This window comes from Trachymyrmex septentrionalis, unplaced genomic scaffold (genome assembly GCF_001594115.1).
Source record: "Trachymyrmex septentrionalis isolate Tsep2-gDNA-1 unplaced genomic scaffold, Tsep1.0 scaffold14, whole genome shotgun sequence".
Taxonomy (NCBI): domain Eukaryota; kingdom Metazoa; phylum Arthropoda; class Insecta; order Hymenoptera; family Formicidae; genus Trachymyrmex; species Trachymyrmex septentrionalis.
In genome coordinates this window covers 3,761,691-3,775,805 of record NW_017304543.1, presented here as the reverse complement: position 1 = coordinate 3,775,805, position 14,115 = coordinate 3,761,691, and the positions used below count along the sequence as shown (strand labels likewise).

The 14,115-nt window shown below is 33.3% G+C and overlaps 2 protein-coding genes and 1 long non-coding RNA gene across 6 annotated transcripts in view; 2 read left to right on the top strand and 1 right to left on the bottom strand.

Annotated features, from left to right (window-relative positions):
• The window catches only part of LOC108745533 (MAM and LDL-receptor class A domain-containing protein 2-like), a 13,393-nt gene extending 9,395 nt beyond the window's left edge, over positions 1-3,998 (top strand). The window contains exons 11-12 of the mRNA XM_018481720.1: positions 3,241-3,473; positions 3,815-3,998. Coding sequence (XP_018337222.1) covers positions 3,241-3,473; positions 3,815-3,998 — 417 coding nt within the window. The remainder of the gene's footprint in view (positions 1-3,240; positions 3,474-3,814) is intronic.
• The window catches only part of LOC108745534, a 22,412-nt gene extending 12,427 nt beyond the window's left edge, over positions 1-9,985 (top strand). The window contains exon 3 of the long non-coding RNA XR_001939105.1: positions 9,919-9,985. This is a non-coding gene — a long non-coding RNA (uncharacterized LOC108745534). The remainder of the gene's footprint in view (positions 1-9,918) is intronic.
• Positions 9,982-14,115, bottom strand: part of LOC108745531 (retinal guanylyl cyclase 2) — a 45,523-nt gene continuing 41,389 nt past the window's right edge. Inside the window, exons 21-23 of one of the 4 annotated variants that reach the window (XM_018481714.1) lie at positions 13,830-13,841; positions 12,337-12,923; positions 9,982-11,277 (exon numbers count right to left, since the gene is read on the bottom strand). In XM_018481714.1, the coding sequence (XP_018337216.1) occupies positions 11,027-11,277; positions 12,337-12,923; positions 13,830-13,841 (850 nt within the window). In that variant the 3' untranslated portion in view covers positions 9,982-11,026. Of the gene's footprint in view, positions 11,278-12,336; positions 12,924-13,829; positions 13,886-14,115 lie in introns of those variants that run through there. The other 3 variants (XM_018481715.1, XM_018481716.1, XM_018481717.1) reach the window with 3 other exon arrangements.

Below are 14,115 nucleotides of genomic sequence, written 5' to 3'. Positions count from 1 at the left end.
ATTTAATTATATTAAATTTTATATTATATTAAATTATACCAAATAATTAAATTAAATTTTATATTAATATTAATATTAAATAAAATATCAAAATTACACTAGATCTATTTATGCGGGATGCAATAAACAACATATTTATTTCTGGGAATGTAATTTAGAGGATAACAAAAATGGTGAACTTTGTCCCGACAAGCTGTCTATACTTCTAGCATGCAGAAGCGTCTCTTATTAAAGGGCGGACTGAATTTCCATTTCCATGCTAATCTCCTTACACAAATGGCCTGTCAGTTTCTACAGTGAGACTTGCGAGACGTGAAGGCACGTCTTTTACTGCGAATAGCGTTGAGGTTGAGCTATGCCGCCCTTAGCGGGAGATGAGCGGAGCGTTGAAAAAATATTGGAAATACATCGCCCACACCTCGCGGCAACCTTTGCGACTCAGTCGGTGAAATTTCGCGCCTGTTTCACGTCTACTTGCGAAAGCTCGCTCTTACTCTCGGACACTTTCTATGTCGATTACCGAATTGCGCCGTGTGTCATCTTCCACCTGTTCCACCAATCCTGTCCAGCGGTGGATTTAGGTTTAGAATTTAAGTCAGTTTAAGTTCATGTGGTGGAGAGAAGAATGTTTTTAAAAAAAATCAGAATTTGCCTTTGTACTTTAAAATATAAACATAATATTATTAAACAACGTTAATAAATTAATATAATTTAATTTATAAAAGGATGAGCAATTTATATAGGATGAGCAAGAAATAAAAAACAAAAGATAAAGAAAATGAAGTAAAACCCACCAATAAGAGCCAGCGTGGATATTGGTGCGTAGTTAAATTTTATTACAACTGGGGGTCAACTTTTATAATTCACAAAGTAAATCCATTGCGAATTGTAAAAGTTGATTCTGCAGTTATAATAGAATTTAACTGCGCACCAATATTTACTGGCTTTTATTGACGGTATTTATTTTGTTTTTTAGATTTATTCTTACAGCCGTTTCATTTTTTATTTGTTATTAAAGAATAAAGTGTATTGATAATCATGAAGAACGCGGTAACTTCCGGAGAAAAAAATGAATTATTAATCAATTAACTATTAGGTAAAAACTAATTGATTTAGTAAAACGTACATGTAATTATTTTATTAATTAATTATTACAATTAATTGCACATTGTGAACTCGAGAATCTAGAAGAGGGGGCCTTATTATTTCTATATTTACTATTTCTTCCGCAAATTCTTTTTCTTTATTAAGTTTCCATTGTTACGAGACGAATATTTACATCAGTTTTACTGGCGATAAGATATCCTTATAGTGCTGTAATACTTAAATACGCCAGCTGTATATCGATGATCACTGCTTGGATTGTTCGTAATGTCAGATTATAATCGCGAGCGAGGATTGGGTTTCATTGTCATTCATTCATCGTCGATCGCATTTCGCGTACTTATACGCGCGTGTGTGGCCGCGTGCGTGCCAATGATTACGCGTTTGTATCAGATCGCAACGTAACAAGGCGCGATTGCGTGCGGCAGAAGCACGTGTATCGCTGAAAGACGGGCCACGTGGAGTACACACGCAAAGGAAGAATGGAAAATTCGTTGCGCAGTCTCTCGCTTTCTCCCTGTCTCCTCTCGCGCCTCTCTCTCTCTCTCTCTCTCTCTCTCTCTCTCTCTCTCTCTCTCTCTGTGTCTTCCAATTCTTTCCTTCATCGCTCTACTTGTTGCAGCCGATAATAGTGTGTATTATCTGTTTGTCACGTCACAGGGTTGATAAATCGAAGCGACGTCCGCATCATGTTCTTATTACCTCTCCACTTTCTTTCACTTCCTCGAATTCGTCTCTCTATGCGGCTCTGCCAAGTTCTGTCTATATAAAGTCTCATCCAGAGATCTAGATCGCTAGTAATAGATTACTCTTTCATGATACTTTTCCTAAGCTCGAAAGCGGAAGAAAACCTCGAACAGGTTTTCTGGAGAAATTGCAATTGTAAACTGTTGCGAGCGCCAAATATGGTGTTTTAGGAAAGAAGCGTCGTGTCGCATTATGGAAACGTGGTAGGAAATTCCAGAAAATTCTTATATTGCAATGTAAAAGTATATAATGATTTTAGATATAGTTGTATAATATAATTAATCTTTTAGCATGCACAATTGATTAAAGTTTACCGTGTACTTCGTATTATATTCTGCAATTATTATATCTAGCAAAAAAAAAAAATCGTAACTCGTTTTTTATCCCGCAATGAAAAATTTGTTCTTTTTGGATAAAATATGAAGTCAGAAAATATTAAAGTACGGAAAAGGATTAAAATAACGCTTTGATTGTGGAAATATCTTTTTGAAGCAAATTAATTACGCCAGATCAATCTCTCTCCTTATTTAAGCAAAGCAAATTGAAGAGATTTATAAAGTTCCCACGGAACTTCCACTCAACATGGCACAGGATCGAGCTGTCGCTATAGTGATGTATGCAATAATACTTCCCGGGTGTCACAATACGGTTAATCGTCCTAAAGCCGATGTTAAGCCGCCTATTCAGGATGCTATGGAAGGGGAGGTGGCTTCAGAATTGCGCTTATAATGGCCGCAAACAGTAGCGAGGTAGGCGAGTCGGTATAAAATCGAACGATTCCTCGATCAGTCACAGTATTCGTACTTGTCCTCGTGGTGTATCATCATCGTGATCTTTACCGTGCATTGTTGTACTAAGACGCAAGGTAAGTGAAACCGGTTCACCAGTATTAAACAGGATCTTGGGGAAAGCACGCGAAATTTTTTGCACGCTTTACTCCTTGTTGCTTCCTTGTCGATCGCGATTCTGATTTTCGATAACAAGACACAATACGTAACGCGCTTAGGCAAATGAAACGAGTTTATGTTTTAATAAAATTATTTTATAAACGTACCTCAGTATTACATCCGAAGAGACGCGGTAATTCATTTAGTGTAATTCATTTATAATCGGATTAGAACTTATCTCAAATTAAATTATTTAATTTTAAATGTGATCTACTTTTAAAATTAAAATTAATGTAAAGTAAAATTAAAATTAAATTTTTGTTATATGCTGCACACTTGGAATATGTGCACGTACGTTTGTGTTAATTATTTAAGAATAAAAAATTTTGTTTATTATTATAAATTGGTGTTAGATGTTAGTATTTTGCGAATGTTGTTATATCGTTTGGAGAAATTGATGATAAATACGATGTCGTACAAAATATTTGTTTTTTTAACAGAGATGTATCACACTATTGTTACCATCATTGCCACTATTTGTTGTTTCCTCGTATTGAGAGCAACAGCGGAAGAGATTGTCCAACAGAATCAACGATCTCTGGACCTCGGAAATGTCGCTATCGAAGATCAGGTCGATGGTGGTGCGATACACACCAGGGAAAAGAGAACATTATTCTTGAAAAAGAAGCTGCTGGGCGCTGGTCTTCTTGGTTTCGGTCTTGGAGTCGCAAAAGGGTAACAAATTTATATTCTTTCTTATTTTGTTTTATTTTTATTTTATTACTCTTGATTACTAATAAAGATAAATTTTGCAAAAAAAAAAAACAAGATATATATTTCAGTAACGTATTTTAGAATTATATATAATATATTTCAATAATATATGTATAGAGTTACTATTCCTATTATTTTGGCCATAAGAGAAATAGAGTCCTATTATTTTCTTTTTAACGCTAAAATTCTTGATGTATCGACGTATAAAATGTAAAATGTTGACACGACATGAAATCAATGTACTTTATTTTTCTGCATAATGCAATAAATGCCTTTTTTAATATTTCTTATTTTCTTTTCAGTTACAAGGCTGGTTATTATGGTGCACCGGAAGTGCATCACGTTTACCTTTCGCCACCAGAGAAATATGTGGAATTCGTCGAGAAACCCATTTACATAGAGAGAATTGTCCCAAAACCTATTTATAAACCGCATACCGAGTATGCTGCGCCAGTCTGGTCGCAACCAGACCCATCCTATGGGTAAGGAAATCCAGTTGCTAATCTCTTCTGTCTTTTCTAATAATTGTGTGGTATAAAATATAATCTCTCTATTATATTAAAGTTTAATTTATATTTTGTGATTTCAATGAAAATAAAATTTTATTTAAAGATACAATATATATTAACGTTTAGAAAAATTTAACACTAAAGTTATTTCTACTTACTCAACAAATATTAAAAGCAACCTAATAAATATTAAAAACAGTTTAAATAAATTATTTAGATATTACGATTATTCTCGATTATTCTCGATTATTCTTAAACAGTCTCTTTAATATGTTTCTGATTTTTCTTTACAGTTCCTGGTAAATCCGGAATGCAATTTAAATTACAGCGTATAACTGCGTACCAGTCTGATCTCCTTGTTATACCTCGAAATTCTGGGAACAGCCAATAATTACGGGTGCATCATGTTGAGTCTCAGTCAGGTTACCCAATTTTAAGTATAAGAATAACAATAAGAGTATCTAGCGTAATCAGAGAGATTGTTATTTTTGTTACTGATGTTACAGATTAAATAAATTACAACCTGTAAATAATACAAGTGTTATTAAAATTATTAAAATTTGTACTCCTATTTCTGCAAAAAAAAAACACGATAAAAATTCAACAAAAAACATTACCATTATGTTAATTCAAAATTTTCTTCTGGCACAGTATTTTTAAATTTTTTAAATGTGTAGTTTAACTACACTTTAATCAGAAATAAATATTTTGTTGAACTAATAAATGATCTCAGAATAGTATTAAATAATCAGAATAGTATTTTGATAACGATAAAAAGAATTTCTGATTATGATAACCACACACAGAACCAATCCTGTTCGGTTTCACTGAAGATGTGATTTTTGTCGAATGTTTTTATTGACGTAATCAGAACATTTTTCTCAATGTATACATGTATAATTAATATAGTTAATATTTAATTGTATAATTTTATTAATTTTTACTTTATTTTATGAAAATTTCATTTTAAATTGTGTTTTGTAAATTAGAAAAGTTCACAAGGCTGTAATTGTTTTTCGATAATAAATTATTAAAGGAAAAGGATTGCTATATACACGCAAGAAATATATATAGACAGTTTTACGGCCGTATGATTATCTTTATTGCCGAAGATGTTACCGAGTAACATTGAAGTATTAATAACGAGTATATAATCGCACGATGCATCTGAAATATACAAATATCCAACCGTCTCCATCGATCGCTACGCTATGTATTTAGATATTCTTTCGATAACATCTTTTAACATGTAACATTCATACGTGTATAATTAAGTTCTCTTCTATTCACACAGTCAGATACAGATGTGAAAACGATGGCCAGTAGCGTAGCGAATATCCTGCTAATTTTAAGTACTCAACAGAGAAACATAAACCCGTATTAATCTGTTAAATGTGCGTATTAATATTAGAATATGAGAAAGCACAATTTGTGCATTCTCATATTCCTCCGACGATTTGAGCCACTTGTGATATGATTGCAGTTTATAAGTTTGTCTAATGTATTTATCATTTAGAAAAGGATTCTATTATAGTCTTATTGAACAGATTAATTCAGTATCTTGCTTGTTAATAAATTATAATTAGTTTGTAAAAATGTGTAGAGACAAATTGAGCATTCTAATGTTACGTGCTGTCATTTAATTATCTATGAGTGGGCATTAAGTGCATATTTGCTACGCCACAAATGATAACAAATGATCATTATGATTCAAATTAATCGATAGGCACCTTGAAAAATGTAAGGTAAAAAATGTAACCCTTTGCGCTTCCTAATTTCATTTTACTTTAATTTCATTTTAGCAATTTTATTATTTTTAATCTTTACCGTTTTATAATAATAACATAAATAAATAGTATTAAAATATAAATATATTAGATTAAAATTCCTGAAAAAGATACAGTAAAGTAGTAAGAGTACCTGCTCTTTGATAATAAAAAATTTTAATGAAATTAATTAGAATTAGATTAATTATTTTTATTGACCTTTAAACTTTTTATTCATCCATTATTAATATATTATATTCAATTTTCCTGTTATATTTTGTATTCTGATCCGTTATAAATTGCACATCATGCACTATTAAACTTCTTAAAATGGAAATAAGTTGGAAGAAAATGTTAAAAGTTAAAATATTTCTGGGTGGAAATATTAAATATCGAGTGGAAGTGCAAAGGGAATAAAAATTGAATAGCGAAGAATTAATCGAGTATTTTAAAAAAGTATACAATCTATTCGTATGGAATTCGAGGATGCCTGTCGAATGGAACGCGAATCGCTTCAAAGTACAAACTACTTATATTCATATTTTTAACATTAGTGGGCTACGTAACTACACAAATTACATCGAGGTACGTATATCTGTTGAGTACGCGAACCACGTGTACATGTTTTGCGCACGTGTTTCCGAGCTATGGAATATTTATGAACCCAATCTTTTTATTCGCGAGAGCATTATGCGAAACTGTCAAAAGTTCTTTCTCTCGTGTAAATTACGGACAGCCATCGAAAGTGATCGGATAACTATTGTTACGGTGACGTTAAAAAATGCGATTATATCCTTTAACGATTGTCGTCCAGATTAGCACCGACTGCGTCGAAGCTGATTTAGAAAAGATCGGATAGTATTTTATCCCGAATGAACAAGAAAACTCGTCGAGAAGCTAATCAGGCTCGACGAGCATTTGATTCGAGACTCATAAACCGCGGATGAAAGTAGAATCCCTTATCGTCCAACGAATCCTCTTTTGATTCGGGAAAATGGTTCATAAAATTCTAACTGGTTTACCATTTCGCTTCGATAATATTCGTGAGGAGTACACAAGTACGTGTCTGTTTCGCTCCTCTTTCGCACATTTATTATTGTACATGGAGAATACAGTCAAAAGTTGTAAACAACATCGTATACGTATTTCGTATTTGTATTGGTATGGATATAGAATTATTGGAACTGCCATGTAAAGAGGCGCTGATATAACATTAGGTTAAATCTCGAGATAGGCAAGCAGATACAGAGTCGTGATACTCTTGTATCACGTGTGAGTCGTTTAAAGAATTTAGGAAGATATTACCACGATGCTCGCGCGGTCAAATTTTATTTGTCGAAAAGTGAAATCAATTATCACCAGAAGCAAAGCTAAACCTAACAAAACAGACGAGCTAAAAATATGAATCTTGACACGTAGAAAACATATGTAAAGATGGGCGTGAATGTGAAGTACTAATTATATTTTTACACAATTATTCAAATAACTATCAGACACTTTCTGTAAATATGTCGGATTTGCAAATGGACATCGACGTTAGGATAGCTGCTTTAAGAAACGGACGAAAATTAATGGACGACACGATGTTCACGGTAGAGCTGTAAATATTTGAGTATTATTATCCGGATAAGCAGTATTATCCGGATATTTTCCGAGTATATTTAAATATGGAATTCTAGTTTTTGACGTGGCTAGCCACATTCGTTTTTCGGTTATTCTGCACGCGGATATATGAGAAAATTCGAGTACATGTAAAACATGAATTTGCTTTACATTTCTGCTTTAGAGAAACTAGTCAGCGGAATAATCCGATTCTGGCGTGATTGTTAGAAATGATACCAAAGCGAGAGATTAGCGCAGTGGAGATTGTCATTCGCGATAAAAGGGTGTCTTTCCTTCCTCTCTGTTATCAGCCATTCGTGTCTGAGAATCGTATTCATCGTCGTCAAGCTTCCTAATTTTCTTAATCTACTTTTGTTTAATTTATTACTGCAATTTATATTCTTTAAATGACGTTAAATCGACCGTGACAAAGCAACTATAATATATTGAGGAAGATTTAAAAAGTAGGTATACATTTTGGATATTTAATTATAATATCTTTATTATGATTTTTTTCTATTCTTTATTACGTATTGTCAAATGTTAAAAAGTTTAAATATTGTTGGCACATTTTAATTCAATACATAAATGTCTTTTGTATTGAACCTAAGCAGAACAACAAATCACGATAACGTCAAAATGAATCGGAAATGATTGAAAAATAACTTTTAATAATTATTTTGGAGTCATTTTGACCTTATTTTGATATCATAACGACTTGTTCTGCTTGGGAAAAGATCGATCATGTTTTTGTTGAAATAAGAATGAGTTTCTTCTAATATTTACATAATTATAAAAAATATTTGTTTCACGCAAATGTTTGTTTGACACAATCGTTAGAAAATTGTTATAAACAAAGAACAATGTTATGCCTTTATAAGAACTTTGTGATCGAATTGTTTTGTGCACGACGCTATATGGTCAAAACAATTTGGAAGTTACATTCAAATAGGGATGTAGAAATCAATAAACAATTTGAAGCTTTATCGAACAACTCCCATTTCGACAATAAAGTACATCCCTTAGCCATAGCACGTCGTTCGAGGAGAAGCCGATCGAAGTATCGTCTATTATGATCACTGGAAGATCTCCGGATGTTTACGTCGTACTCCGTCATCCATGTGCTTGACATGACATTACCAAACGTTTATGATCATAAAGTGAGAACCTGTGCCGCATAGTAATTTCACTTGGTGCGAGAACGTACCAGAACTTCTCGTCACCGATCTTGTTTCTATGTCATTCGTGACTCGCCACAAGATTGATTTTCGTTCGTCGACCGCAAGATTTTCTAAAGCAATGAATCAGGAAAGTCAGTTGAATAACTCCATTCTATTATAATTCTTGTAATTGCATTGGCTCCAGAGAATCCTTAACACAAGGGATTGAAATATATTATACAATAACTATCTAAGTCGTGATTTTACAATAATGTATAGATGTATAGATTGTCTTAAAACATTAATGTCACTAATATAAATCATAACTTATTTAAATGACTAAGCATTAAATATTATAAATATAAACTATATTTTTTTATTAAATTTCAAGCTACCTTAAATTTAATTTAGAATTTGATCTAATTTAGAATTTTCACTAAAATCAATGCTCACTAAAATAATTAATAATAAATGTTAAAAAGTTGCTAGAAAGAAATAGTATTTAATCGATTTCTGATAGAAAAAAAATTTATGCTATTTATTTAAAGAATTTGTAATTTCAAAAATCCGAAAATATTTTACTTTTTAAATGTTAAATTTATAAAATAAGACATTAGAAAAAAATATGGGTTTTATTATTAAAAATATAATTATGCTTTATCTGCTTGCATGTAAAATTTTTATTTAAGTTTAGATAAAGTTTTTAATTATTCATGACTGAATTATTCATTTTTTTTGCGCACAACGCTCACGCTTTAAGAGAATAATGCTTTTTGTTAATCCATTCGTTATTATAAAATCCACACCGAAGACCGTGAAAGCCTACATCGGAGACTTCATCATGAAATTATTAGGCCGGAAATAACAACAATATTAATCACATTTACATTTACGTACCTGCTGATCGACGAAGTACTTTTCTGCTGCCATAATTGAGAGATGATAGTTAATTACTTCCTACGTAACTTTCCTATGTAACTTTCTTTCTCGATTGACATCATAGTCCATCGTAAGTTTCGATCGAAATATAATTATTACATAAAGGCTATATATATAATGTATATGTGTGTGTACGAGAACAATATATTCAACGTTTTTGAAGAAGGTTCTTTCTTGAAGAATAAATTTTATATCAAGATATATTTAGCAAAAAATTATAAACGACTGATTAATTAATTAAATATTTTTCCTTTTGTATTATTTTGCTATCTGTCTTGCCTTTATTAGCTTAAGATCCACTTTAAGTTTATGAAATTGGAACTTTCTTATATCTTCCACAAGATACATGAAATGATTTTTTCTAACATTAAAATCCCACTTAGTAAAATCGACTTTAAATTTTCGCTTGAGGGAGACGTTTTATAGTGAGTTCGGGGATACGCTATTAGCGCTACTTCTGTCATTCTATCTTCGTTGTTTATTAGATGTACAACAAGAATAGAATGGCGCTAATGGCGTCTCCTTGAACGCACTTTTAGGAATACATCTAGCGAGAGTATACGCTCGTTGACGACTGTGGGAGGGAGGATAATTGTTAATTTTTGCAAGGTAAAAAAGATTACTCTTACGCAGTAATGTGAAAAATCTGAAAACACGAGAAGTACATTACTTGCTTAAGATTTCGACGTTCTAATAAAGGAATCAAGTTATATCTAGTTCCAATTTAGACATAAAAATTTAATGGAACCTCTTGGATATCCAAAATATTCAGAATTCTGAATATTGTATATCATTTAAACGTTCGATAAATGTTTAAGATAGACGTCTAAGAGGAACCGTTAAATATCTGTGCTATCTGGGCTGCTAATAATTCAGCGTCGAGGATCGTAGATGTATGACAGCGTCGTTGAGCGGAAGTTATCGATGAAACATGTTGTCGTTGAAGCATGTAAGATTGATAAGTATATACAGACACGTTGGAGAAAAGAGCGGATTGCTCATAAGTCCTAGGGAGTTTTTCTTTGCACCAACGATTATTTGTTAAACAACACGCCTAAATCATTAAATCTCTATCACGAATTGCGTTCGTACGATTCCCTGCCTGCGGGTATTATCAGACATCAATACAATGTATATATAGATAAAAATACGGAGCAGCAACAAGTCACAGTAATCGCATCCTTTTACACATTCAGAAAGATACCGATCCTCAAAGACAAATTATTGCGATCAAATTTCCGAGCCAACATTTCTTTCTCGACTGTGATCGTCAAGAGTCGGTGTCGTCAACATTGATTAACTTCTAATCTCAATTCAACCGAGATCTCTTGTTTTTCTCTAGAAGTAGAGATCTACGATTATAAAAACTGTATTTCAATCTTTCGTTTACACGGCTTTTTATCAATTACATCGTGAAAGCGATTCTTTGCGTGTCTCCAAATGAATCGTTCGCTGCTCCAAATGTGTTACGCTCGTATCGCGATGAACGTCGTATCATGTTCGATTTTCTGCTCGTAAAACTTTTCTCAACAGGGATTTTAACGTAACGATAGGGACTCGACGGAAAGGGACACGGAAGCAGCGTGACGATAATTTTGAAGGAGGGGCTTAGGAGTGGCTGGTGGCACTTCCTCGATTCTCTCCAAGTCGTTGGCCGCGCCCGCGCTATTTTGCTTGTAGAGACGAGGAGTTGACCTCGGTGGGAGCTGCTCCGGGATTATGGACACCGGTTCATCCGGACGGTCCAAACTGAATTGCCTCTTGAGCATCCGGCATCCGGGAGCCTTCGCTGAAATCAGAAAAAGTAATGTTATCTGTTAGAAACGCAAGATCAATAACGTCAATTGCAAATCCCATATACTTTTGTGATATTAAAAATATTTGGATAATTCAATATTTTTCCAATAAAATTTTCCGTAATAATCTAAATGCAGAAAAACTTTATACATACACACACACACATACACAGGGTGTTCAGCGTAACGGTTCGCATGATTTTTCAGACACTTCCGACAGTTAAAAAAAAGATTGAAGGGTGAAAATTTATCTGTTTTACATAAGCTACAATATACGATAAAAAAATTTAAAAAAATTTTTTTCATAAAGAAATCAAAATAAAATTTTCTAAGTAGCACCTACAATTTTTTTTTATAATATTGTAGGAGTCTTCAAGACAAATTCAAATCGCTGTCGAAATGTCACTTTTATTAATATTTTATGATTTTATTGCGTATTTTATTAAATAAGTACATATATGCATGTATTGTATGTATTCTGTGTTCTAGTCAAAGGTTGTAAGTACTGTTACAAATAATGTTACAAATTTGATATTAAATATCAATAAAACATCAATAAAAATGACATTTCGGTAGTGATTTGAATTTGCCTTAAAGACCCCTACAGTATTATGGAAAAAATATGGTGCTATTTAAAAAATTTAATATGACTTTGATTTTTGTATGAAAAAAAAATTTTTTAAATTCTTTTATCGCAGCCTGCATAAAACAGATGAATATTCACCTTTTAACTTTTTTTTTAACTGTCGGAAGTATCTGAGAAATTGTGCGGACCGTTACACTAAACACCCTGTATATACACATTTATAAAATCTCATTTATATACAATATAAATAATTCAATCACCAAAAATGAGGTCAGATATCTTGAAATATCGTTTCTTTATATGTTTTGAAATTTTCATCTTACAACTAAAAATTCTCAAATTCAGAAGATAACATTTATTAATCAATCATTGAATTTGATTTCGAGGAAATAATTAATTTTCAGACTTCGAGAAATAAGGAATTGAAATAAGGAAATGAAAGATTCTTAAATTTCTTAACACGTACTGTGATACTCGTTGGGCGATAGACATCTGTAATGATTGTACGGTGTACTGAGATCGTTCTCATCGATGCATCCGGGAGAGAAGCGGCGATGCCTCGCCAATGGCTGTCGATACGCCGCCGAGCTGGCGATCGAGGTAAGTGAGCTGGTAGAGGCACCGAGGAGTGCCGCGGGTGGATCAGCACCAGACACCGAGGGTGATACTCCGAGGGAAGCCTGGTTGTCGCTGGACGTGCTCTTGGTCATGCCGCTGTGAACTACCTCGCTCGTCCTCGTCACTGTGTCCTGTTTGCCCTGTAACACCTCGATGAAGTCGTTGGTGGACTTCAAGGAATAGCTCGGCAGCAACGTGCGTTCGTTGTGTACGGACACGGCGACCTTCCTAGTGCTGGCCTCCTCGAAAGACGCGGCTCGACTACTGCCAGTAGTGACCCCGCTGCTGACGGACTCCTGGCGATCGGGTTTGACCTCATCAGGGCTCATCGGTTCTTCGTGCGTCTCGTCCTGTGACGGGATTACCGGTAGCTGGGGGCACGCCAAGGTACCAACTCCGTTCTGGTGGCTGTCCAGCATGAGATTTTCGTCGAGCCTTCAGAAAATTCAGGAAATTCAGAGGGAAATGTATGAACCGCTGGGCGAATTAGCGACTGTAAGCCATTTCTTATATTTTGGAGAGCAAAGAAAAAAGATAGAAGATACGTTTGCGAAAATTTAATAAATTTAAAATCTAACTTTTTGTCATAGTTTTTATGGTTCTGTATAGGAGAAAAGAACTCAAATTTTATGTCATCCCGAAGTGCTAGTGCATGGAAATTAGTATACATTGAAAGTTTATGTTACTTCTGTATATTGCTATTATATTTTCCGCCGAACGGTTCATATGCTGGAATTGCAGGATGTTGAGAATTTTTCGCGTAAATTGACATTTCGATGCAAACGGCATTTTGACGCTGGTGGATGTTTCGTATGAGTGTTTATTCATGAACGTAGTGCCGTTTTAGTGCCGGTATCGCTCGTGGAGAGCTGACAGAAATGGGAAAGTTATAAAAGTGATTATAGCTACATCCGAGGAACGATATGATTACATCACGGGAAGGACAGACTTAACTTTAGGCGACGAAGGATTAAACTTCTAGTAAAAGAAGCAACTTTTACAGTAATTGACATTTTGACGTAACATCGTTTTGATAGTGATGGTCTCTGGTGTGTGTTTATTCACGCGCTGTGTTTTTACATTCTCATTTTAGTTTACGTTGCTTGTTAACTGACTCTTAAAAGTTCGTGTTGAATTGTTTTATAAAAATTTCGGATTTTTTAAGGTAACGAAAAATGTAATAAATGATTATGGTAGAAGGTATTAGGCAGATGATACTGAAATTAATATCAAAGCTTTCGTTACATTAGTGTCTATCATAAAAAAAATTTATCTAACGTGAAGCAATAATATGATGGATCTGGATGTTGAATAATTTGAATAATATGAAAGTTTACTCACCCATGATTCTCCCTAAGTATGGCAGCAGAATAACAACGGATAAAAGCATTAAATATCTGAAAATGAAATGATGCAAATAAAATTGTATGGAAAATGCGCGGAGAGAGGTAATAAAAATAAACTGAACATTTTTTAAATCAAATTTGTTTACGCATTCAAATTATTATTATTATTAAATAACTAATAATGAAATTTAATTAATTTAATTTATGATGCATTTTAAATAGTATTTTGCTACATAAATATGCATTTCAGTTATATTTAATTTTTAAATCGACCTGGGAAA